The sequence below is a fragment of the Charadrius vociferus genome, unplaced genomic scaffold (genome assembly GCF_000708025.1).
Source record: "Charadrius vociferus isolate BGI_N301 unplaced genomic scaffold, ASM70802v2 scaffold340, whole genome shotgun sequence".
NCBI lineage: Eukaryota > Metazoa > Chordata > Aves > Charadriiformes > Charadriidae > Charadrius > Charadrius vociferus.
The window spans coordinates 1,082,095-1,106,498 of record NW_009646631.1 but is presented as its reverse complement, the minus strand read 5'-3'; the positions used below and the strand labels follow the sequence as shown (position 1 = coordinate 1,106,498).

Sequence of the window (24,404 nt, the reverse complement as noted above, 5' to 3'; positions counted from 1 at the left end):
CTGTAAAATTCTGCCTCTTGTAAGACTCCCCAGAGAGCAGCCCTTCAAGCAGTCTCCTCCCTCTACAGTGACTAGGTGTGAGATGTGAGCTGCAACTTTTTTCTTTCAGATGCATGCATTAAATAGTGCTGATGAATTGTAATAATACACATACACCAGCCAAATACTGGAAGTTGCTATTAAAAATGTCAGAAAAGGTGTCTCTGGATACTCCTGCCAATTCCTTCATGTTAGAAGACACAGACTTGGTATTATTTTCAGTTCTGAATAACTAGCCTCAGTGTTTACCGATGTCCTATAAGCCTAACATTAGAACCTATGTGCTTCAAAAAAAGAAAGTACATATGGTACTAGTCAAAGAGCTCTTCATGTCCTCCGCTATCAAAGTTTGTGGAGCCTGCTGTAACAGGTTTGTAAACAGAAGTGAAGAGATCAGGTAGAAGTTCTTAGATTAAAAGCACAACTCCAAATTTGAACAGAGTTGCTCTGCTGAATCAAGTTCAAATTTACCACAGATAATTTAAAAAGCAACAAATTGGCACCCGAGACTTTCTAGGAGAAGGTTAAATTTGTAGGTCTTTCAAAAAAAAAAAAAGAAAAGAAGAAAAGAAGTGTCCAAGAAAAATTGTAATACCGCGTTGACCAGGATAGAGTCACTTCTGGGAATTAAAACCGTGAGTATGCTGTTCTTTGCTGCTGCTGCTGCGATGGTGGCTGTCCTTGCTGTTGCTGAAGACGAACCTGCTGGGAGTATGGATCCTCAAGAGATTTAACAAAAATAGTTGTTTTAGGCCCAGTTTTCCAGACAATACCATTTGAATCTATTACAGAGGACTCTACTGTGATGTTGTGGGTGCCAAGTATCACAAAGTTTAACAGAAACTGAGTGCTGAAGTAGTCGTTGTGTGGTTCCACCCTCTGCTCCATTTCATTGGTCATGTTGTCAATAGGAATCTGAGAACACATGGAAGGTTAAAATGCCATTTTATATAAACCTGTTAAAATAAGTTTTCTGCTCTCCGTTATAAGGAGAGAAAAAGGAGAAAAGTGTTTGTCCTCAATTTTCCTAAACCAATGTACAGGCATATTTGAGCCAGCCTGACATGCTTTGTCATCACTGAATGAGTTATTTTTATATCTATTCACAGAAGCAAGGTAGCTAACAAGTCTTCTTCTCCCCGAGGTTCTAGTTTTCCACAGAGTAATACAAGTCAGACAAACATTACACACTTCCTTGTCCTGTTTTCTTTTAGAAGCAAGCCGACCTTTTTTCCTTCTCCCCCTCAAAAAACCCCAAACAACAAAACAAACATAAAACCAACCCCAAAACTCACCAAAACAGGTCTTTCACTAAGTGCCACATGTTAGCAGAAACTGAACTTCAGACATGCAGTCTTTGATAAAACCATTGACTTGAATTTAATATGTATCTCCTCAGCTGCTATTTAATTTGGACAGCCCGTTCTCCCAATTTTCATTAACAAAAAACCCCCAAACCTTAAAATGAGGATAACAAAATTCTAGAGACTATGTGGTAGAGAATAATCTACTCCTGCCTTGCCTTCCCCCCCACCCCGTGGAGTTTCATATGATATACACCTACGTTGAATTTTTCTGATCTCAAGCAGATTCCTAATGACTTGTTCTGAACATCACATAGTAACAGCTTTTCTTCCAAACAAAAGAGGCTAAGAAGGTATCAGCATACAGCAGACATAAAAATCCCAGATCCTTTCCACGCACTATGCCTGGCTCCGGCCAGTGCTCAAATGTCAGCTGTTAAGGGTGAGAGGATTACAGAAGAACCCACTCATTTCAACCTGAAAATTCTGCTAACCAGAGCCAAACAAAAGAGCAGGAAAATACAGCAAGAAAGCTTAAGACTCGTCCTTGCTCTAATTCTATCCATACCTTATAGTCTTGTCCAGATTTGCTCTGCAGCACTGAAGAGACATTTAGACAGACGGATTGGATTTTACGGAAAAGGCCTGGTTTAGATCCATGCTGAACCACTCCTTCCACCTTTAGGGCCAATTGCTGATTGTTCTGTACTGCAATAGGTTCTGCTGGGTTCCTCGGAGATGGGGATAGAGCAAGCTAAAACACAAGAAAACAGACCAAACTGTCATTTTATGCCTCCAGAAAAACACACAACTCAAGAAAGAAACAGATCATCATCTTATAGAAAAATTTCAAAGGAGATGTTTGGTAGGGAAACCAGCAAACAGAAACACAGAACTTACATCTGAGACCCGTTATTATAATAATTAATAAACATCATCAGTAACACCAGATGTGGTCTTTATATCAGTTTCATTAATTGCACTTCTTCAAAAGAAGTGGAAAAACTCCTCTACAAAATAGCCACAGGTAAGTATATTAAGCTGAGCATAGAAGTAAAGTGCAATAAGAGTAAATATTAAATATCTTAAGGGTTTCACTTTTCCTAGTTAAGAGGAGCACTTGAGTTAAAAAAAAAAAAAAAAAACACCACTGAAGGTCACATATAGCCATTCTTAGTCAGTAAGCTGATAAATATTACAATTTTTTTTCCAAGATATTAAACATTGATTTTTAAAGGACAAGGAAAAACAATACAAGTTTATAAGTGTTGCCTTCCCGGGACTAATAGCTTTGCAGACTCAGAATCAACAAAAATTCCAGTTAGATTTTATCTTTAAGGCTTTGCAATCAAAGAGCTGAATCCTACTTGCCTAAGTCACAGCCTAGTGGTTCTTAATGATCATATGTACACGTTATTCAAGTTATTCCTAACAGATAAACCCAGATGCTATTTGCAGTTAAGTATCTTCACTAAAAATGCTGAAGCTTTGTGCCTTCGGTAAGGTTTTTCTCATCAAGTAAAGACTATAAAGAGAAGTTTTAGGCCACATTTGAGCAGTACTTGCCTTAATACTTGTAGACTGCAGCTTTTGAAAAAAGTACCTTTGAAATGAAAGGGGCACCTTCAACAATGCAATGACAGCATTGCTCAGACAAGCTGTATGCTGTAAGAAACAGAGCCAAAATAGTTGAGAAAAAAAATATCATTCATAGCATAGGAAAGACATGCACTTGAGGTACTGAAACTGCAGTAATTTCTACTAGAAGTCCAGAAATACATTGATACAGTCATCAGGTAACAGCCACTATGCTCACAGTGACTACATTCAGCCTCTCTGTTTATGTTCTGCCCTTTATGAAGAAGATATTCTGCTCTGGAAAGAATAAGGAGGCCAAGAAAAAGAAAAATGCAAATCATTTCAGTCCTAGTGTTAGAGTCAGCAGAGCAGGATCTGCTTGAAACACTCATACACAAAACCCTCATACACAAATTCTCAAATGAACAATTCCCCTCCAAGCAAACAAACTGGCATCTACCACGACTTAATGCGATGCAATAATTAAGTTTTAAGACTCTTGACTACTCTGCCTTTCCCCACTGCACTATGCTGTCCTCGTGGCTCAGATAAGGAGAGGCAGCGCTACTGAAGTCCCCAAGCTGCATTGGTATGGAGCCAGTGACAGCTAGGTTTACAGGGTTTACCTTTGCTACGTTTTACACAACTCATTCTTCTATTCTCTTTGAAATCGGTAAGGACTGTTGAATTTAGAAACAAGGCAAATAGATGGGAGCCATGACAAATGAAAAATGAACTACCTTGTTCCCATCAACATGCACTTCAGCTTTCATAGAATCGTAGAATGGTTTAGGTTGGAAAGGACCTTAAAGATCATCGAGTTCCAACCTCCCTGCCATGGGCAGGGACACCTCCCACTAGACCAGGGTGCCCAAGGCCTTTACGATGTTCGAAACCAGACTAGCCCTGTAAAGGAGTACGTTTATCAGCTCACTGTTTGCTCTCCGCACACTTTACATTGTGTTTCCTGATGGCCTGCATTGATAAGAGAAACGCTATACTCACAAAACACAGTATGAGCTGCCAACAGCCCAGTGACCAAAGCTAGGCTGTTGCTGGACTCTCCAGCACCATGTGCGGTAAGGGAAGAATTTCTTCATGAAAACAGCATGAACAATGAGAAAGTGATTCAGTAGTTGAATGTGAGTGTGGTGAGAGATCTTACAGACACTTGACGCTACTTTTAAGTATTTTATCAGCATCTGCTATATTCTTAGTAACAGAATTTTTAAAACATTACTCTTAATCAGAGCAGTAAAGCTACAGATGTCTTAGCAAAAGTTCTGTTGAAGTATTTTTGAATAGTACTACTTTTTGAAGTAGTGAGTCTCCATAGAGACCATTTGTGCCAGTAAGAGGTTATGTTAATTAACCGCTCTTCACAGTTTCTTGACCCCCACGGATATACGGAGCTGCCGAGTTTTTGGAACCTTTGTCTACAGAATATAACTTTTAAAACTGTTACTTGCCAAGTAAGACACAGGAGCATACTTCCTGTTGAGGGATTCCACTTCTTCCAGTACATGATTAAATACAGACATCATTCTTCTCTCATATTCACTCTCAACGTGTGCTGTTCCATTTGAGCTATATTCCTGGAAACTAAATAAATAAATAAATAAATAAAACTTTTCATTGTGTCTAACATACTTTCCTCCTTGTAATCTGTGAGGCTCACTCCCAGACAGGCCCATCCTCTGTTACACCTTGAAATCCATTAAGAAATAGCTGCCTTTCAAACTGCTTCCTCTGTTTCTTTATTATTTTTCCACTATAAGACTTGCCCTTTACATTTAAAGCCTTTTTTAACTACAGCTTATCCACCACTTTCTGTCCCCACCCTCTCTCACTTGAGGCAGTTACAGGTCTAAGACTCAGCACGCTTAATTCCCCTGGCTTTTATTTAATCCTTCAGTGTTCAATTCCCCTGGCTTTTATTTAAGCCTGCAGTGTTTATAATGTTTTTTAAAGTCTCACAACTCAAGGAAAAGCAAGAATGCCAGCCAGAGTTAAGAATAAATCTGGAAGTTTATAATCTCATGCTTTGAATACCAATCCATCTCCTAGACACCTAATGTTTTGAAGTCCCCAGGTTCATACTTTTCACAAGTATGTTTAATACATCTTCAAAGCAATGTTTAATTCCTAATGAGTAGGACAGTCACTTAGGATGTTCACTTTTATTTCCAGTTATAAAATTACACATTTAAGAAGATGTTTATCCACATTATCTTCCATTTAATCTCAGCCTGGAAGTTTTAGAGCGATTCAATTCATAGGTATTTCAATGCAATTTTTTAGTGGGCATAAGTTCACTGTTAAAAAACAGCCAGAGGTGATGGATTAGAAGATTAAACTAATTTAGTGCATATATTTTCAGGACTCTGAAGGAAACTAATCTGTGCTTACAAGAGGAAACAGTAGGTATGGGAGCTGACACAGAAGGATACATTAAAATAGGTGGCTAAAGAAGAGATTAAAAGTGTTTTTTTTTTTTTTCTTTTAAGGCAAGTCTATATTGAAGACAAGTCCAGTATAGTGCTCTCAAGAGCAAAATCGGTATAAAATGCAGAACCCAAAACACAGGCCCTGGCCTGCCAGGTATAGCACAGCAGCAACAGGGCCTTAAGACTGCCCAGGGTACAATTAGAAAGGTCCACTGAGAAACTTTCTGAACGTTCTTCGAATTCCTAGGCTTAAAGTCCCAAGGAATTAGAAATAAATAGCAAATGAGTAGAAAGTTAGCTATCAAACCTACCTTGCAGATTCTGGATCCAAAATCAGAGCTTCTATCGCATGTGAAATCAACAGGCAGCTCTGCTGTTGTCTGATCTTAATACTAAGGAGTTAAAAGACTTATAAAGTTGGCACCTAAAACAAGAAATGCAGCATATTTACTGGCACTTCCCCTTATTTATCTAGCTTTTGTGAAGTAATCCTACAGTCATTACTCCTTTAGTAAATAGAGCAAGAACTATGAAAATATCAAGTTTTATGCTGTTGCAATTTTTGTGTCGTAACTTGTTCATAAAGTAATTCCAAACAATAGTACAGCAATGTTTATTTCCAAATAGGTTTTAAGCAACTGGTTCCTAATTTTTATGTTACTAACTGCTTCAAAATGACTCTGTGCCAGTCTTAATAGAAAAGAGGACTGTTAAGCTTCATGCTGTCCACCTAAGTAGTAAAGTGGACAAATTCTAAGATTTTTAAAAGGATACAGTTCTACGTTCCTTAGAGTTGCTGAGTCTGCATCAAAAGATGACTGATACAGATCTCCATACCGTGTAGCCAGGTTTCGGAATTCCTCCATCGAGTGTTTCATCTGCAGGGACAATGTTACGAGTCAAAAAAACCAAATCGAAGCAAAACAAACAAAATCCCACACATCCAGAAAACCACTACACTATAAGGTACAACACTGAAGGAATAAGACAACATAATCTGGAAAAATACATAAACTTCTTGCTTCTTCACACAGATTTAAAAAAAAAAAAAAAAAAATCACCAGAGTGACAGACTATTATCCGTGCATTAAACAGATATTTTTCCTGTAACATAGCACCAACATACCCTCAAGTTAGAAAAAAAAAACAAAAAACAAAAACAGAAAACCAGAAATACCCACCACCAACCTCCCCCCTCCTCTACTGGTAAATCAAACTGCTCTGTCTTTCAAAGACTACCCACTGATTCCTTCTTGCAGCCTACTTGCATTTTAGAAGCAGACTATCTTGGTGTTCTGTACAGTACCAAGTCAGTTGCCAACACTCACCAAAAGGAGTTGCAGTATGATCCTAAAGTATATATTCTTCCTTAGTATAATCACAGCATCTGAAGTGTTTCAAAACAAGGTGTGAAAGGTCTTGCTACAAGTTTGAATGTACTCAGTGGCCTACTCTACATGCACATCCTTGGAAGCTGCACGCATGAATGTATGAGAACACGTATGTACATGCTCTGCTTCAAAATATGGCCTGCTACAGGCAGACATTTTTATAGTTACAGGTGAAAACCACAGCCCACTATTTAGCAAAACTTTTCACTACCACTTTTCATTTCTTTTGTCAGATACGTTTGCTGAGAAGCAAAATTCAAGCCAGAGTCATAAACGTAAAGGCACAAGAGTGGAACAAGAACACATACCTGGTTAGAAATGCGTCCACACCTTTGGAGATCGTTTCCTGATGTCATAGCAATCGTTGTGGCAATAGCTGGTGGTGGACTTGTTTTTAGGCTGTTGCAGGTACAAATAAGTTGAGAAAAAGCTTGCAGAAGGTCAATCCTGAGTTTCACAAATCCACACTGAAAGCTCAGAGGATTAAGTGGCGTACTAGCAGCCTGAAACACAGTAATAGGAATGTTGGCCATCTAGGTCAAAAGCAAACATGATAAAATAACTTTGCAATGTCACTGAACTGTCTCATCAGACAACTGAATCCTTCAGTTCAATTCTAAAAGCTGCTTTTTAAAACTACATTTAACAAATTTGCTCACTTTAAATCATACTGAATATAAACCAGACAGAAGTTAAGTAATAACTAAGCCATATTTCCAGTGTATCACCCTGGTAACAAGTATGACTTAAGCTGTTACAATGCTATTGGGGCACCTATTTCCCTCTTTTTCCAAGGCCAAGACATTAGGCTTCAAATGATATCACTCCAGGTGGTCCTTAGCATAAGAGAGAACACACTGAACTGGAAGGCAAACAGAAACACGAAAGACTGAAAAAGAGATTGTCTGCATCAGCCAGAAGAAAAAGAATTGGCTAGAGTTACCCACAGCAAGAGAAAGGGGTGATAACCTTTGATTTTTTTTGGAACTCTGAAACGGACAGGAACATTACAAAGGCACTTAACCTTGCATTTCATAAAGGTAGAGACACAGTTCAGTGACAATTAAGAACAGTAAATAACAGAACTCCAGGAAGGTAGACATGCTGCTATTATTTAGAAAACATGGTTCTGGGAAACTTTGCTCCTTAAGAGCTTATTTGACTTGTAGAAGCATATGTGACAGCTTAGGACACCCAGGAGAGGGTAAATTGCAGCGCTCAAGATTTGATACTAGTTAAGTGAAAAATGCACTATTTATTTTTCTTATACAGTGGGATTTTGAGAAGAGTACACCTTTTTCTTTAGGAGGAAAAAAAGCCATCTGCAAAACAAAGCACTGGGACCTTCTCTTACTCAGAGAATAGAACTATGTTAAACTTATGCATGTCATCCCCAGTGCTTCTTACTCCTCAACAGGTCACTTCTGGAAGCAAGAAGTTCTAACCTGTCCCAAAACCTTACTAAGAACCATTTCTTTGCTGGCAGGAAAGCAGCAAACTAGTTTCTCACAAGACATCATGTCATCTGAGAACTGGCCCACTATTGACTAAAGTGAGGAAACATCAGCCAATTGCAACCACTTCAAACTACTGAGCCAGATTTCCACCAAAGACATAAGAGGGACTCAACGGCTCAAGTGATGAAATACTCTTATCTACCACTTTGCTTTCCCTTCTCCAAGGGCATAAAAAAATCCCTTTTGAATGGAAATTGTTCTGTATATTCTGCAAGGATGGTTTCAGAAAACTCTCTGTGGAAGAGATCTCACTACACTGTAATTGCTCTGCAGAGACTACATGCTTTTATAGAGAGTAAAGTACCAGTGCTTATATCAGAAAACCCAGACATTTTTAATAGCACAAATTGGACTCAATTCTTGTAAATGGAAATACAAGTTTGTCTCATTAATACTGCAATTTACCTTATCTGCTACCCATATAGCCATGGGCAATAAATGAGTTACAATTCTTTTTTTGAAAATGACAGAAAGAGTTCTTTGGCTCAGCCAAGTTCTTCAAACACCACCACTTGTTATCAACATATTTGGAGTTAGTGCTACTTAATCATTGGTTATATTAGTGCGTTGTTCAAGTTCTGAATCCTCTCTAGATTACCAGCAGCAAAAAATAAGCACAATGCTTCCAACGAGATGCATGTTCTGTGCCACAAAGAGCAGTTCCTATCCAAAACCTTTGCTAACTATATAAGCAAGTACACAGCAAGACAGATGGGACTGTGGCCGATACGCTCTATAACCAGTCCCTGCCACCCCCCCCATCCATAAAGTAATGGGATTTTTTTTTTCCTCAAGTGGACTAACTCACATGAAAGAACAGTTTGCATACAGCAATGCAACAAAGTTGTATGTGTATCAAGAAGGAATTGAGAAATTTTCTGACAAGATCAGACACTGTCTGAGTATTTCATCATTGCTAAACTGGGCTGACCAAACATCTGCAACAGATTTACTGTCAGTGTCTTTCAGCTACAAAGTGGACAGCTACACAGAGTGCCTCATACACCCTAGTGGTCTGTGGTACCAACTGCGCTGAGTCACACTCGAAGCTGAAACAGCAGCAACAGTAAAGCCGACGTCAGAGGGAAGGGACAACTAAAGTCTTCAGCAGCAAGACTATCACGTGCACTTTATGGCACTTTGCTCTCCTCTGAAATGCTGAGCTCTGTAGATGCAAGCAGTGAGCGGCTCCTTTTACAGCTGATACACTCAAGCACAGTTAGGAATTTGTCCAGAGCGATGAAACAAATCAGCAACAACCAGCAATAAAACCCAATTTCTTCTTCTCTAGCCCTCTGAAACCTGTACTTACTCCGCTGGACCATAACAACCCACAAGGAAGTGCTTTTCTGGGTGCAATACTTATGTGCAACATGCAGGAAGTAAAGTCAGCAGAGAAGATGAAGACAGGAATCCTTCAACAGAAAAAAACCCCAAACTCTAGGGAAAGGCTAATTAAATTACTGAATCACAGAATGACCTATTAAAGCAAGTTATTTTCCTGGCCATATTAAATATTAACATCTAATTAGATGAGGTCCCCTCTCAAAGTCTTCTAGACATTAGAGAACTCTTGAAATGTTGAATTAAAAGGCTTGTTCACTCAGCCAACAAGTTAAAGACAAATACTTCAGTAACGGAGCTTTCTCTCAGAGGACGTCCTTCCTCCTTATTCAGGGATAGTTTATTAATAAACAGCACTATCTGAATTTTATTAAACACTAATATCTGAACTGTCGTGATACTGGCAGTTCCAGTAACTGAAAAAAAAAAAACCCCAACAAACAAACACCAAAATCAAAAAAAACCCACTTCATTCAAAAAACATACAGAAAACTGTATGTAAAGGTTTCTTCATGGAAACTAAAATATGAAAGAAAATATTGTGTGAACCTTGATCATCTTTTGTTAAGCAGCAGCACCTTCACTGAAGGTCCATATTCATTAATGCTTTTTTGTTTACATTCACAGACATCACGTACACAGCTTCTTGCTATTCTCACCACTTCAGAGAAGCATAAACTTGCATTAAAGCAAGTACCATCAGAATTCTGCTGATTGGATGAGATTGAATCGTCCTCCCTCCTCTTAGTGAATTAGTGTTGCCTTGTTATTAGGATTGCACTGTCAAATACAAGGCACCAGGAACTCAGCAGCAGAGAGGAAGGCAATCAAATCCTTCTCCATATCTTGAGAAGATAGCAGCCAATTTAGACAAATTCCCAGGATTGACTATTACAATAGTCTTTACTCAGCCAAAACAAGGAGTGGAAAATTTCAAGTACTGTAACTTTAAAAATTATTTGTCACATGCATGATTTGATCAAGGCAGGAAGTGGGGAGGGGGAAGAAAAGAAAGATAAATCTAGCTAATCACTTTGCTGAGCTACAGGGTCTTCTCCCTGAAGATGCGGTGTGTTACAGCTGCTCCTCCCTGCAGTCCTCTCAAAAAGAGAGTCTGGCAGATGCCAGACATCTTTAAAAACTTTTCAGAGATTTAAGAACAGAAACCAAACAGGCCTTCTGCAGGGTACAAAATCATCATCACTAAAGTATAAGATCTGTGCTAACCGTCAGTGACGCTATTCCTTTGTGATAGGATTTTAAAGCTTCAGCAATGCAAGAAAGCGCTGAGCTGTAGTTGTCCTCCTGCAAACCTGTCAGACACTGTTCTGCATGGGAGAACTCCTTCAAGCTGTTCAGCCAGAAGTAGAAGTGTTCTGAAGCCACTTGAGTCAGCAGGCTTTGATATAGTTCTCTGGCCATGTCATGGTTGCCCTGTAATGACAAAAACATTTCAAAGAGGGCAAATGAAAACAAGCTGTGGGATTCTATGAAACAAATACAAATAAGAGAACAGTAACAACTCCAGAACTACTCTTACTTTAAAAATAGAAACAGTGAAACTTCTTTGGAAGAAACAAATACCAAAATTTACTTTAACCCCAGCATCTTGTACTAGGGTTTCTATGTAATTCTAACCCCAGTTGTGACTTTACTGAAGGGGAAAAGGGAAACAGCATCTTTTTCTTCCTTTCTTCTCATTCAAGGAAGAGAAGCACACATCAGGATGGCCTGTATCACCTTCTAAAGAACACCTAGACAATGCAGATTAGGCATGTGCTCAAGAAAGTATCAGGTCATTGCTTTCTTCCTTCTCAAATACTTCAAAAAGACAAATGAAAAACTACCCTGGTGGGATGACTGCCCTAAATGGCATATATCTGAATAAGCTTTCCAGGGAATTAAGAGGGAAAATGATTCCCCGCCATTCATTTCCTCCTCCTGAGTCCTACCCATTTTCCTTACTTTCTTTTTCCAGTTCAAAGAAGTCACTAGCACCCTTTCAACCACAGCAAAACTTCTTCCTCCACGTATTTTCACTTACCATTCTGGAAGCCTGCCTGGCTATCCTGTAGGCGGTCCATCCATTGGAGGCATTCTCAAGCTCCTGTTTGATAACAGTTTTGATTTCTGAAGATAAAGCTTTCTGACTGGAAACAAATATCACTGTGGCAAGAGAAACCTAATGAAGAGTAGAGGAGTGAGGAAAAAGGATGTATCTCAGGAACTAAACAAAACAAGAAAAAAAAAGCCAATTCTGTTTCCTAAACTGCCAGAAATGATTTTGATTTTGGACTCGAAACGACATAGAAGATCACATATACATTTTAACTGAGGAACTTTTCTCTCATCTTTTAAATAGTTATGACAACCCAAGTATTTCTTGTAGATGAAAGTCACTTTCATTTAAAGCATCTTTTCTGTGGCTTTTAACTGAGATATTTCGAATGCTCCAAATGAATTAACAGGACGGTTGTCGTTTCTTTCTTAAAATTCAAATTCATTTCCAAATAGATGTGACAAAAGCATTTTTATCTTTTACAGCATATTAAAAGTCATATACATCAGAGTACCATACATAACCTGAGCTAACTGCCATTTTGTTTTTCCTACAACCATTACTTTACAGATACTCCAATAATTTCAATTTAGGTTTGTCTAAGCAGTGCCATCTGCTGGAAAATCTAATGGAATACACTGCATAGTTCAGGTGCATCTATGAGATATGATTTCGACATTGAACACTAACATATGTAGACAAGAGTTAAAGCAAAACTGAAAACAGCAGCTACAGACTGGCACATCAATTGAACATAACGAATGGCTTTGCTGCCTTTTTAAATAAAATCCACCCCCAGCAGTTCATATAGATTTTATCCATCAAGGGCTATTCACCAGAAGGAGATCTTACCAAGAGTTCCTGTTTTTTATCTGTGGCAGATCGTCCAATTAATTTATAGAGGTCCATTAGGTCTCCTAGCATCCCATCTGCTAGGACAGGCAGCTGCATGGCAATAGCTGCTAAGCAGTGGCACATGAGAATCCTAGCAGCGTCCTGGGCACTGTGCAGCTGGGTCAGCAGGGATTCAACTACGGACTGGCTCAGGTGAGGACGGGACTTCACCAGCTTCACCATACAAGTTAACGTGATCTGCAATCCGCACAACCAACAGGTACAATAAACACAACGTCTACTTAAAAATAAAAAAGCCAGACACACTTATCTGCAAGTATGACTGCAGAAATCTAGAAGATGTGGTGTTTTCAGAACCACGTCCTCTATGAAAGATGAGATTTTTCTAAGAGCCCAAGACTCTGTTCCTGAGCTAACAGTGCAAAAACATATCACAAATTCAAGAAACTATAATTATCTTTCTCGCGCCACCACCCTTTACAGGTAAATAACTAGGTAAAATTACTGGTTATGCAGCTTATGAATGGGGAAAATAAAAATAACAGTTTATAAAAAGTGTTGTAATCATATACATTGCATCCCAATCTCCAAAAAGCAGGTTCTCTCCAACATCTTCATCCTCCAGAGATACGTCCATCCCATGTTCAAGTTCATGTTTTATTACAGCTGTTCCTCTGAGAGGATTGTTTCAGCGGAAAAAAATGCACTCAACTTACTCTAGAACTGAGAGGAGTTGCACTATAGTTTTGCTCAGTTTCTCTACTGTTCTGAATTCTGATTATGACAAAAACCATAGAAAAATCTTCATTTTCTTCCAGTATGTTATGCTTCCACTAGAACGGACCTGGTGCACACTAGCCTTTCTGCTATATAAGCTATTAGTATAACTTACTGTGCTAAGGAAAGACAACAGTAACATCACCTTTAAGGTTGCCTGAGCTCCTGGACTGTCATCTTGACTACAAAGAACAAGAAGAGCTTCTAAGCCAAAAACCGCATCTTGCTCCAGAGGCAGAAGATCTAAGAAAAGAAAGACAGAGTAAGTTAGTTCTCTGTTATGTTTTCTGACCATAATTGGTGTAATGCTTGCACTGGTATTGCAGTCATGGCAGATAAATATCTTCCTAATACTTCTACCTTACCGTATATTGATTAGAAACAATTCTGCCATACCACGCCTCAGGTAACTACCCAACAGTCACACCAACCGTGACATTTGTAAAGCGAGTGTAAATCTCTGGACCAAGACTTCTAAATGCCCTGCTATTCTTTTGCAACAGACTGTGCAAAGAGTTTTCAAAGGTTGGCAAACAATTTGCTAGTCTTACAGCAAAAGTAAGACAGGCGTTTATTCAGCACGAGTTCTACTGTGCCCAGTAATTTTCTCTAAACTAGATGAAGATGGAATCTTCCCAACCATTCATAAAATCATACAGAATGTTTTCTACTAAATTATAGTCCCCATTCCTCCTAACCAGCATGAAGGATCAGACAGATTTACCGACAGGTTCACAGACAAGACAGTTAATACGAGGTAAGTGCATAAGCCTGACTGTAAACAGACACATTTTACTGTCCTTGCTTTCATTTACCTTTTTCCTGACAAGAGGCTGATATATTAGTCAGAATCCTCACACCATGAGCTGCAATGCCACGGTTATTATGGTAACAGCACTCCTGTGCTAGTTTTACTAAATCAAATGATCTCACAGTTGTAGCTGCTGTTCCTAAATAAAGACAAGACAAACAGGAAATAAAACAGTACAGTCCATAATTACACCACAGATCTTTGCAAGTACATTTCTGAAATAAAAAAAAAAAAACCACAAAAAAAACACAAAAAAAAACACAAAAAAAAACACAAAACCAAACCCTGTATTTACTTAGGATTAATTTTTATGTTTAAAGGATGGCATGAAAACAGATCTTTTCTCTCTTTCCACAGACAGAGGCTCGCCCTCCATTCCTGAACATTATACAAATTAGACATATATTGAGAAAGAATATTTGGATCTAACAACTGACATTTCAGGGTCTCAGAGAAATATTGCCTTAAGAAACATTACATTTGATTTTAAAAAACTGGTGAGAATATTAATTATTAAGACATGCCAGAATGACTGAAGAGGATGTACTATTTTTCTCCATTTCTGCAGCCCATGTAGTCGGGCTCTTAATAGTCATTAGGATAGTCTGGCTTTCAAGAAGATAAAATGGGAATCATACTGTTTTCTTTTAAGAACAAGATACCTTGAATCACTTTAAAAGTCTAAAATTTCCCCAGAATATAGTCATAAGGCAGACAGGTTCACCTGGTCCTGAAGCAGGTCATCCTCACAAGGGTGGCATAGCTTCACTGTGCCAGGGTAACATGCCAGCCCACTCTCACACCATTAAGTCTCCATGCTACTCAAAAACTGCAAATCCGTGGTTTCAAAGCACCCTAAGCAGGATGCAGGTCAGCCATTTGAGAGGCATTACATTTCTTCATTTTATAGAGAAAAGTTTAAGACACAAAGGTAATAGCATATTACCCACAAAATCCAGAACCAAAACTTAGATCATGACTATTCATGGGTACACAGTATCCGATTTTAAGTTTACATACGATGAACACAGTCTGACTCTCAGCTAACGTTCTGAAGTTCAAAACTAGTTTAAGAATATTGTACAAAGTGTTTAGATGAAGCTGATTATCGGTAGATAGCCAGGCCATTAGAAATGCCAAAGATAACAATCTAATCTAGTTTTCTTACCTGGAGCACTGCTAAAGTACTGTTTAATGGCAATGGTCCCCGATAATGTGGAAAGAACAGACAGCATGCCCAGTTTCAAGCTGTCATAAGGAGTGTGAAGAGCAGATTCACAGAGTGCCTAAAAATTAGCAGGAGAAAAGACACAGAGGGAAGGAAAACCCATGAGCTATCTGTATTAAATGTTTAGTTGGACTCCTCTGTGAAAAGTTTTGAGAGTCAAGATTTTTTCCACAGGAAATACTATACTGAACTCAGAAGTCACATCCTCAAGCATCTGTTTTATTAGACTGAGGACATGGCTTGCAGAAAAGTGGCAATCGGTGTCATATGCTACGAAACACCATTTGTAAGTCATTTATTAATTTAAAATAAGCAGCAAAAATATTATCAGGCCTCATTAATCAAACATTACAACAGAATTTAAAACAGTTCTCCAGTCTTAGAGGTATACTGATTATTTTGCCTTATAACAATCTGCAGGGGTTTAGGTAAGTATACATCTCTGAAGAGCGAAGTTTCAAGTGTCATTTCCTTCAACAGTCCTGGTATCCAACAGAATTTTAGTTTCTTGATAAACACCTTAAAGCTTATTTTATTTTTTAAACTCATTTATAGTAGAGCTCCTGACAACTTTTGTGCCTTTTGCCAGATGTTCTCAGGCCTTATCACATCTAGACTGGAATAACTCTTAAAATGCACATTGTTCTCTGATTCATTATGCCAACACTGTCTCCAGTTTAGTCATTCCCTGGGTTTGAAGGCTTTTTTAGTCAACATGAGAGAAAGCAATACGAGACACAAATGGAAAATGTAAGTATAGTCTGCCTCAGAGAGTGCCAACACTGAATAAAGAAAAACAACAACACAGAATTAGTTCCACAGAACAAACAAAAACTCCCAAAAGTGTTCTTATCAGGCATAGATATGTTCTTGTATGGTGTAAGGGTTAAACTCTAAATAAATTTTTAATTTGTACCAATGTAGTACTTTGCTAACCTACTGAATAGCATGGCATCAACAGACAGAAGAAGATACAATGATTAGGGTTGAAAACGAGTCTTGATGTCTCCCAAGACGCTGATGTTTTGCTCCAGTGCTATTAGATCACCACTCCGAGCATATTGGAAACAGTAACTAAGAAGAATGCCAGGAGCACAGAAGAATTAGCACGACAGACCACAGACTGCTTGTTACCTTCACAGTCAGCAGGAGGGCTGCTCTAAGCATCAACAGCAACAGCTTCTAAAGCTGATGTCTAGAAATCAGTGAAGTCTTCACAATTCAAAGACCAAGCCCCCAGCTGACCTATGTAAATTGACTCAAAATGCTGAAGGAGTTAACACTGCTGAAACTCTTGGTGGTAAAAAGGTATAAGAAGCAGGTTTTGCCATGAGAAAAGGAGAGTCTGTTCCAGTCCCTGAAGTATAAACATCACCAAGTTATTTAAATATATACAAAATATATGGAAAAAGTTAAAATGTTGACTTTTCAGAAGCCAGAAAAGCTCTCCTTACTTCTGTTCACCATTCAGCAAGCACTAACAAGCTTGAGTCAATTAATTTTGTTGTAACCCCGTCACTGACTTAGTTCTGACATCAATAGAACTTTTTCCTATGCATTTCAACCATCAGGACACATACTTTAAGATACTACATAACAATAAAAGCCATGTTATCAATATCTCTCACTTGTATCGAGATAACTACCAACCAGGCATAATGGTAGAGGGCAGCATTTTGACTGCAAAGAATCCATAATTAAAGCAATTCCTTAAAATTCCTAAAAGGAAATACATTTCTAGTATTAATTCATTATGAAGAATAAAGCAGTTCACTAAAACAAAAACCTCTGCACACTCCAAATCATCTTATCTAAGAATTGGAGACAAAGCAAAACACGCTTTATTTCTCTCACAATTATTAACAAAAATCCACATAGTTTTTTTATCACAGCTGTATTACGCTCCAATAGCATATATTAAAAGTAGCTTCCAAGGACAGCAAAAACAAAGAAAAAAGCCCCAGAAAAATAGACCTATAAGCCTGTGTCATTAAGTTCTTGAAATATTTACTTTCCCATTAGAATCTTAATCATTTCTACCAGAAAAAGGGAAATGGAAGAAATGTTCATATGCAACTACGACTGAAAGAAAACAGCAATCCTAACTACAATATAACAACTGTTTCCCCAAATACCACAGATGCACCATAAACAACTTTTGGGGTCTCATTCATACAACAGGTGTCAAAAGGACACTATTGAAATTGAGCCATTAATCCTAACAAATGAAGTCAAAATTACATTTGGCCTTTCAGGTATACCTTGCTGGATGACATGCTTTGGCAAACTCCAGAGAGGCTCTGTGTTACGTGAGGATTAATACATATTCAGTATCGTGAGGTTAATGTAAACATTCAGCTCTCATGTCTATTATCTTAGATTAGTTTGTCAGATGGAAAAGTTATTTCCGTACTGTAAAAGGCCTACTACACGACACATGCCTTTCCTCAGGTATAATACTTCAGCTTTGATCCTTATGGATCAACTTAGCCAACTCAAGATATTCTATGAACTGCTCATTAATACTTGGCTACTCTGCTTGACAGAGTAAGTAATTTAAGGATATGGAGATGTATGTTCTTTCTTTACCTCCCAAATTGTTCTTCTGGAAAGAACTCTACAAGTAACTGTGAAGTTTCATAATGAACTTTAGCTTAAAAATGTATAAACCTGAATATTTTCTCTGCTCCATGTATGGGGTGTCTTGTTGGCCAACAACTTTAAATCTTGGATTGCAAGCCTCTTCACAGCCTTCCTAGGGTCATTCTTCAAGTACTGCAACAAAAGCTGGATCTGCAACAAAGTAAATGCATTGTTTAAGAGAGAGATGCTACTAGAACTAAGTCTTTTGAAAAGCGTTCGCGGACAAATTTTGAGCACACTCAGCCAAAACTAACTTGCCTTATCTGTCTGATTGTTTGCCACATGGAAAAGTCCCTACTTAGGCTGTGATACTATGGCAAGCTAAAACGGTCTGACAGCCAATTTCTACTGTCCTGCTCTCCTTGTTCAAACTCCCTTCTCTACATCACCGTGCATACCTAAGAAGCCTCAAAACTTGTTTCAGCACTCACAGAAATACCATAAAACACCCCTGAGAAGCTCAGTAAACACCTTATATGCTACTAGCAAGTACTCTGGGCTTTTGGTGCTAATTTGGGTGTCTGCACAATCTGCAGTTAACAGACAGCAACACAGACACACCTTGTATGGCTCACTAGTTGCCAAAAACAACCCCAAAAACCCAACCAAAGAAAAACAACCCCTACCCAGATGCTCCAAAGCATTTATCTCAAATTAAGTGATACCTAACTGCATGTCCTTTGTTGTGTTCATTTCCTGCAAATTTACAGAGATGGCGTAGCCAGCACATCAAAAAAGTATGACCATGCTGACCATGGTTTTGTTCTCTATCCCCACCCTGGCTACATCGCTTTTAAGCAGCATTGACTGTTGCACTGCAGAAATACAGCCCAAATCACCATGCTTACTGCCATAAATAAAAACCTGTTGTGGTTTGGCCTCAGCCAGCAACAAAGAACCACACAGCCACTCACTCCACTCCCACAGCAGTGGGAAAAAAGAAAATCGACAGGGCAAAACTCGTGGGTTAAAATGGGGCAATTTGACAGAACAGCAAAAGGGAAGATGAAAACAAAGCAGTAACACCGATAAAGGGATATGAAGACGCGATTACAGTACCGCGGAGCGCGCCGACCTCGCTGGGCTACCGCCTCTTATAGCCCTGGCATGGCTCACCTGGGATGGAATACTCGCCCCCTGCCGGCTCCCGAGGGAAATTAACCCCATCCCTGCCGGAACCAGGACAACAACCAAAAAGCACATCAAGTGTTTTAATGTTGTTTCAGTTGGCTTAAACTCGATACTATCAAAAGCATCCTCTGAAATACGGAAATCGGCCATACCAAAAAGAAGTTTCAGACAGATCAATGCTATTAGTGTGACAGTAACAGACACCAGCCTTCCATAGCTGTACAGGATTGAAAGAAAGCAAATAGACTTTCGTGGCTACTTTGCAAGGATTAGTTAGATGAATCTCAAATGTCACTGCGTTCAGACCTGCTATACAAATCACATCCACAAAGCACATTATCGGAACATAAAAGCATTGGGTTTTTTCCAATCACTGCTTTCCCACAATTTGGTTTATAGTCTTAAATTACAGCAACAGATTCAAATTCCTCAGAGTTCTTCAAGAAATACATTTTTAAATGCGCTCTATGCTACTGAAATACTCATTTGCTTGCATGCAAGGGAGGCAAAAGGCACACGCATGACCCAAGAGAATATATAGCAGTGAGAAGTGAAACCTGGGCTCTACAGGTAAGCTGAAATGTTTTCAGAAAAAGTCCGAGCGTTTGCTTTCTTAAACTCTGATTGATCCTAGTTGATTTCAATCCCAGTTGATGTAAAGAAAGACAGGTTACGACCTGTAAAGAAGGGTTTCTGTGTTTGATGGGGTCATCTGGAAATGGGGCCAGAGAGAGCAAAAATTATGAAAGCAGCAGCAGTCTTCAGGGTATTCTTTCTCTATAGCACATAGGAGCAACCATCCTAGCATATCCATCACGATTTATTTTCGGCATCGGCTAGAATCTGACTTTTTTAAAATGCACTTTGTACTTTAAGTTGGAGGAATGAATTAGGAAGAGTTACCTGCTTAGGAATGTCAACCAAAGAAGAAGCAGCAAGCAGAGTAAAAGTGTGCAGAGTAACAATGACCATCTTGGTAGAGGGATACGACGTTACCAGCTGCTGAAGCAGCTGCCGGGAGCTGGAGGCCAGGCTAGCGTCATGATGCATGTGCTGTAGAATAGGGATCAACTTCAATTTCAAGTCCACAGGTGTGGCCAAACCTGAAACAAGGAAGAGAAACACAGGCAGAGTGTAAGTCCTTTGTACTGGCTTTTGGCAGTACTGAAGCACAGAGTATGTTTGCATGGCTACCACAGCTGTATGCAGATTGTGCAGACACCTGCGTGAGCTTCAAGTAACTCATCTACTAGCTAGCAGCATAACGACAGTGGCATCAAGCACTTCCACGGTTCTTTGAGAAGGTTGCTCCTTGCTTCATTGCAGGTAACACACATACTAACTCATGCGAAGCAACCTGTGATAGTCTATGTAAATTTATTCACCGTACTATAGATGAGCTTTTATTCTTTACCAAACAGCTGTTGAGAACTTTGATTTTTTTAAGAGGACACAAGAACCAGACATTAGATTATTGGTTAGCTAATTTAATTTAAAAACTCGAATAATTTCAGTAGAAGGGCAACAGCATTCTGTTATCTGACATTTACATAGGGCTAATAAAGAATTCTCAGAAAAATTACAGCTTTTCCCTTTTATCATTCAATATACATATGTACCTTGAATCATCTCACTGATTTTATTGCATATTCCAGCAGCAAAATCCCTGTAGAGAAAAGACAAAGTACCAGGTGAAACGTAAAATAAATAAATAAATAAACCCCTGAACTACCAAACATTTGTGAAAGTTTTTGTTCTTAAAACACAAAGAGTGTTTGCCAAGACCTAAGTCATTTTAGAACCCTTGCACAGGCACGTGATCAAATGATAAAATGGAAGCTTTCAAAAACATGTTAAAGTGATAAGCAGTGCTACATTTTGTTCCCTAACATAACGTTTATAAAAGCTGCTATTACACTTTGCACTCCCATATTTATGAGCTTTCCATTACTGTTTTAGAAAAAAGAAAAAAAATCCGTTAAATTGTATTCAGGTTTCTTTGCAGTACTATTATTGTACATAATTAAATGTTTCACTATAAATGACATTTAGCGCTACAGAAGGGAATACTAAGGTTTGTGAATGCCAGTGTCAGTGGAGTTTCCATTCTCCACAATATGAAAAACTGAAAAAAAAAATAAATACATCTTACTTTGATTGTGCAGAAAAGTTGGCAGCAGCAAATATAGCAGCTTCAACTTCCACATTATCATGGGAATCCAAACTCTGACGAATACTGTGATGTGCATTCTTCCTTTCTGGAATAATAGATGCCATGCTGCCCAACATCCTAGAGAAATAAATCATAGCAAAATCAGCAAGAAGAATGGTCATAAAGAAATACAAGATGAAGCCAAATAGAAATGTAAAAGGACTGGTTAAAAGACTATTTTTATATAAGCATGTGTTCTTCCATGTCTATTACAGAAACAAATGCTAAAAGTAGTCACATAATTAAAAGGTAACAAATTTTGTTATGTGGGTTATGTCAATGGTTTAATAAAAAATTGATTACATGTTGATACTTCTTAGCTTGAAATGGGCACAGTGAGAAATTTACCAAGAATTCTTATAAAGGTTAAGAGTGCACTATGGCACTAGAAGCAAGTATTTTTAAGATGCTTTTACTTTCAAGCTCTGATATCAATATAACACATTTACTGCTAAAATGTACTGACGGCTATTTTCAGACACAAATGAAGTATACTTCATGGGATATAAATTCAGTGGTTTATAACCGTTTCCACTCTTTCTATGCCTCTTCCCAGTTAAGACTGCAGAAGTAAATAAGTGACAAATGTCTGAACAGTCATAAATTTTAACCCCATGCTAAGAAAGCAAAGTTTCTAGAGTGTTACCATGATCAAGCAAACAAGTATCTGACTTTCATCATTTGTTTCCAAGATCTTTCGCTGATGTGAAATAAGGTTATTACTGGGAATAGTGCAACACCTTTTGTGTAACTGCTAAAAAAGGAGCAAATCAATCTATACTTTGCTAAGAATATCCCAAAGATACCTTTCAGACATATTTAGCACAATCCAATTAAAAGAGGAATGAATGGAGGATTTGCACTGATGGTAATTTCAGCAAGAGTTCTATGCTACTATTTACACGCAGTTATCTAGCAATACAATTCCACAGACACAGTTTTGTTTTAGCAGATCTTTCAGCATGCTTTTTCTTACTGACAACTTAAGGAGGACAAAAACAAATCAACTGAAGGATTTAATATGAAACTGCTGAATAAACAGCCATTTTAACCTTTCACTTGATGCACCCTGTGAATTGATTAGTAATTTAAGTATTTTTTCAAACTGAGCGGGTTCCTGGTCTTCTGGCAGTTTGTAAAGATAGCCCTCAATACCACTGAACAACTACAATCTTTTGTTAGAACACTTAAGTGGAACTACAAGAGAACACGTATATATACCATATTTAAAGACTTCTGAGACGCCAAAGCATGAAAGCTTGATCTCAAATAAAATATCAAAAGAAGAAATGGACGTATGAGCTAATAAAAAAACACAAACAACCCTGTTAATGCCTCACATCTCTCAATAGTTAAATTAGTAACAGTTCTAAATGGACAGACGAAAAGAATACAAAGGGAGAAAGAAGAACATTTTCTTCACGTTTTAATTCACTTGCACAGGAGTTGGAAGATGTAGTTAAGACGATGATGTTGGATAGTGTTAGAGACACAGACACCAAAACAGGACAGTGACATTAAAGATAGCTTAATTCTATTTTGCCTGGAGCCTTCCACAAAATCTCACCACCATAAATGGTAAATAACCTTGTCCTTCTGATCACAGATCCTTATCATTCATCCCCTTTAAAGACAGGTATCTTTGCTTTTAACTCTGTAAGCAATGTATAAGATGCTTCCTACATTTAATACATGGTAGTTGCAGATTTCGTTATACTAGACTAGCATGCTAATAATTAGCTACAGATTTGAAGTAGGTTCATTTGTGTAATACATACCGAAGCGTAATAGCCCGAGCAACTGGATCATTGCTATGAATTACTGAGAAAACTCTTTTGACAAACTCATCCACGTTTAGGATCTTCTCTAAGTGCTTCTCACTCTGCTGAGTAACTTTCAGCACACACAGCCTCAGGAAGTTGTTTCTGTTAGAGGACACACACATTTCTTTATCAGGTTGTTTTATAATAAAAATTCAAACACTTTAAACACAATATTCAAAAAAACCTTCACCTTCTGAGAGCAAATTAAACCAAGGAAAAGTCTATGCTTCAGAAACACTATATTTAAGTAGACTGATATAGTCAAACAAAGACTATTAACACACTATTGTTTTATTTTCTAGTACAGGTAGTGTCAAATTTAGGCCCAATTCCAGGGAAATGAACCTTCTGACACCAGTGAGAAGTGTAAACAGATGCCTCTTTTGTGCGCACTCAGGGATCTAATTCTTCTAAAAAAAGCATGTCCAGGATTAAGACAGAAAAGTGTAATTGCCATTGCCAGGTGTGAGTGAATTCCTTTTCCTTCCTGGAGCCAACAGGGAAGATTCCACAACAGCAACAGATAACCTTGTAAGCTATTACAAAGTTGCTCAAATTCCATCACATGCATGGTTCGGACATCAGGTACTTGGACAAGCTATACTTTGGGCTTTGTTACTAACATTCCTTAGAGACGGAATTTGCACATATGGTCATTCGTCTACTTATTAATTATGAATTTGAATGTGCCTACAGAGTGGAATTTACACCAGTGAACTCAAACCAGTCAGCAAGTGAATCCTCAGATCAGGACAGGTGGAATGGAACTGTGTTACTGATCACTCGGAGCCGCTTAAACCCAGTAAAGATGGGGAAAGCGAGCTTCAGTCGAGCACAACTTGTCCTCAACGGAGCCGGTACCACTGTGGTACCATCAGGCAAAAAGAAGAACCCCACGACCGCCCAGGCTCCAACGCAGCCACTCCAATGCAGTAGTGCATCACTACAGAGCAGAGATCTGAAGGGACAGAAACGGAGCGGTGCTACTTACCCCACCCTGAAAACATCAGCGAGCTTTAGGAAAGCCGAATTAATGAGAATAGGGAAAGGATATTTCTGGAAGAGCCTGGGAAAACGAACGACGGCTTCGCACTGCTCCCCGAGTTTGCCAGACCTGAGGCCTAAACGAAACGACAATAACTACTGGGGAAACGGATGCTCATTCAAAACCAGCTCCTTCCTCCATCCCCCCCACTCGCGGTAAAGCGGTACCAAACAAACCTCCCGGCCACTGGAGATCGAAGG

The 24,404-nt window shown here is 38.6% G+C and overlaps 1 protein-coding gene across 1 annotated transcript; it reads right to left on the bottom strand.

Moving 5' to 3' along the window:
• Positions 1 to 649: 649 nt before the first annotated feature.
• On the bottom strand, positions 650 to 24,345 carry INTS7 (integrator complex subunit 7). The gene is made up of 20 exons (XM_009888585.1): positions 24,330 to 24,345; positions 24,151 to 24,280; positions 23,115 to 23,261; positions 21,277 to 21,414; positions 20,744 to 20,790; positions 20,028 to 20,227; positions 18,021 to 18,143; positions 15,291 to 15,408; positions 14,127 to 14,261; positions 13,457 to 13,554; positions 12,532 to 12,771; positions 11,665 to 11,802; positions 10,848 to 11,054; positions 7,068 to 7,262; positions 6,143 to 6,246; positions 5,680 to 5,748; positions 4,391 to 4,523; positions 2,910 to 3,008; positions 1,912 to 2,097; positions 650 to 954 (listed from the first exon to the last, which is right to left on the bottom strand). The coding sequence occupies exons 1-20, from the start codon at positions 24,343 to 24,345 to the stop codon at positions 667 to 669; spliced, it is 2,811 nt and encodes a 936-aa protein (XP_009886887.1). The 3' UTR covers positions 650 to 666.
• Positions 24,346 to 24,404: the final 59 nt, after the last annotated feature.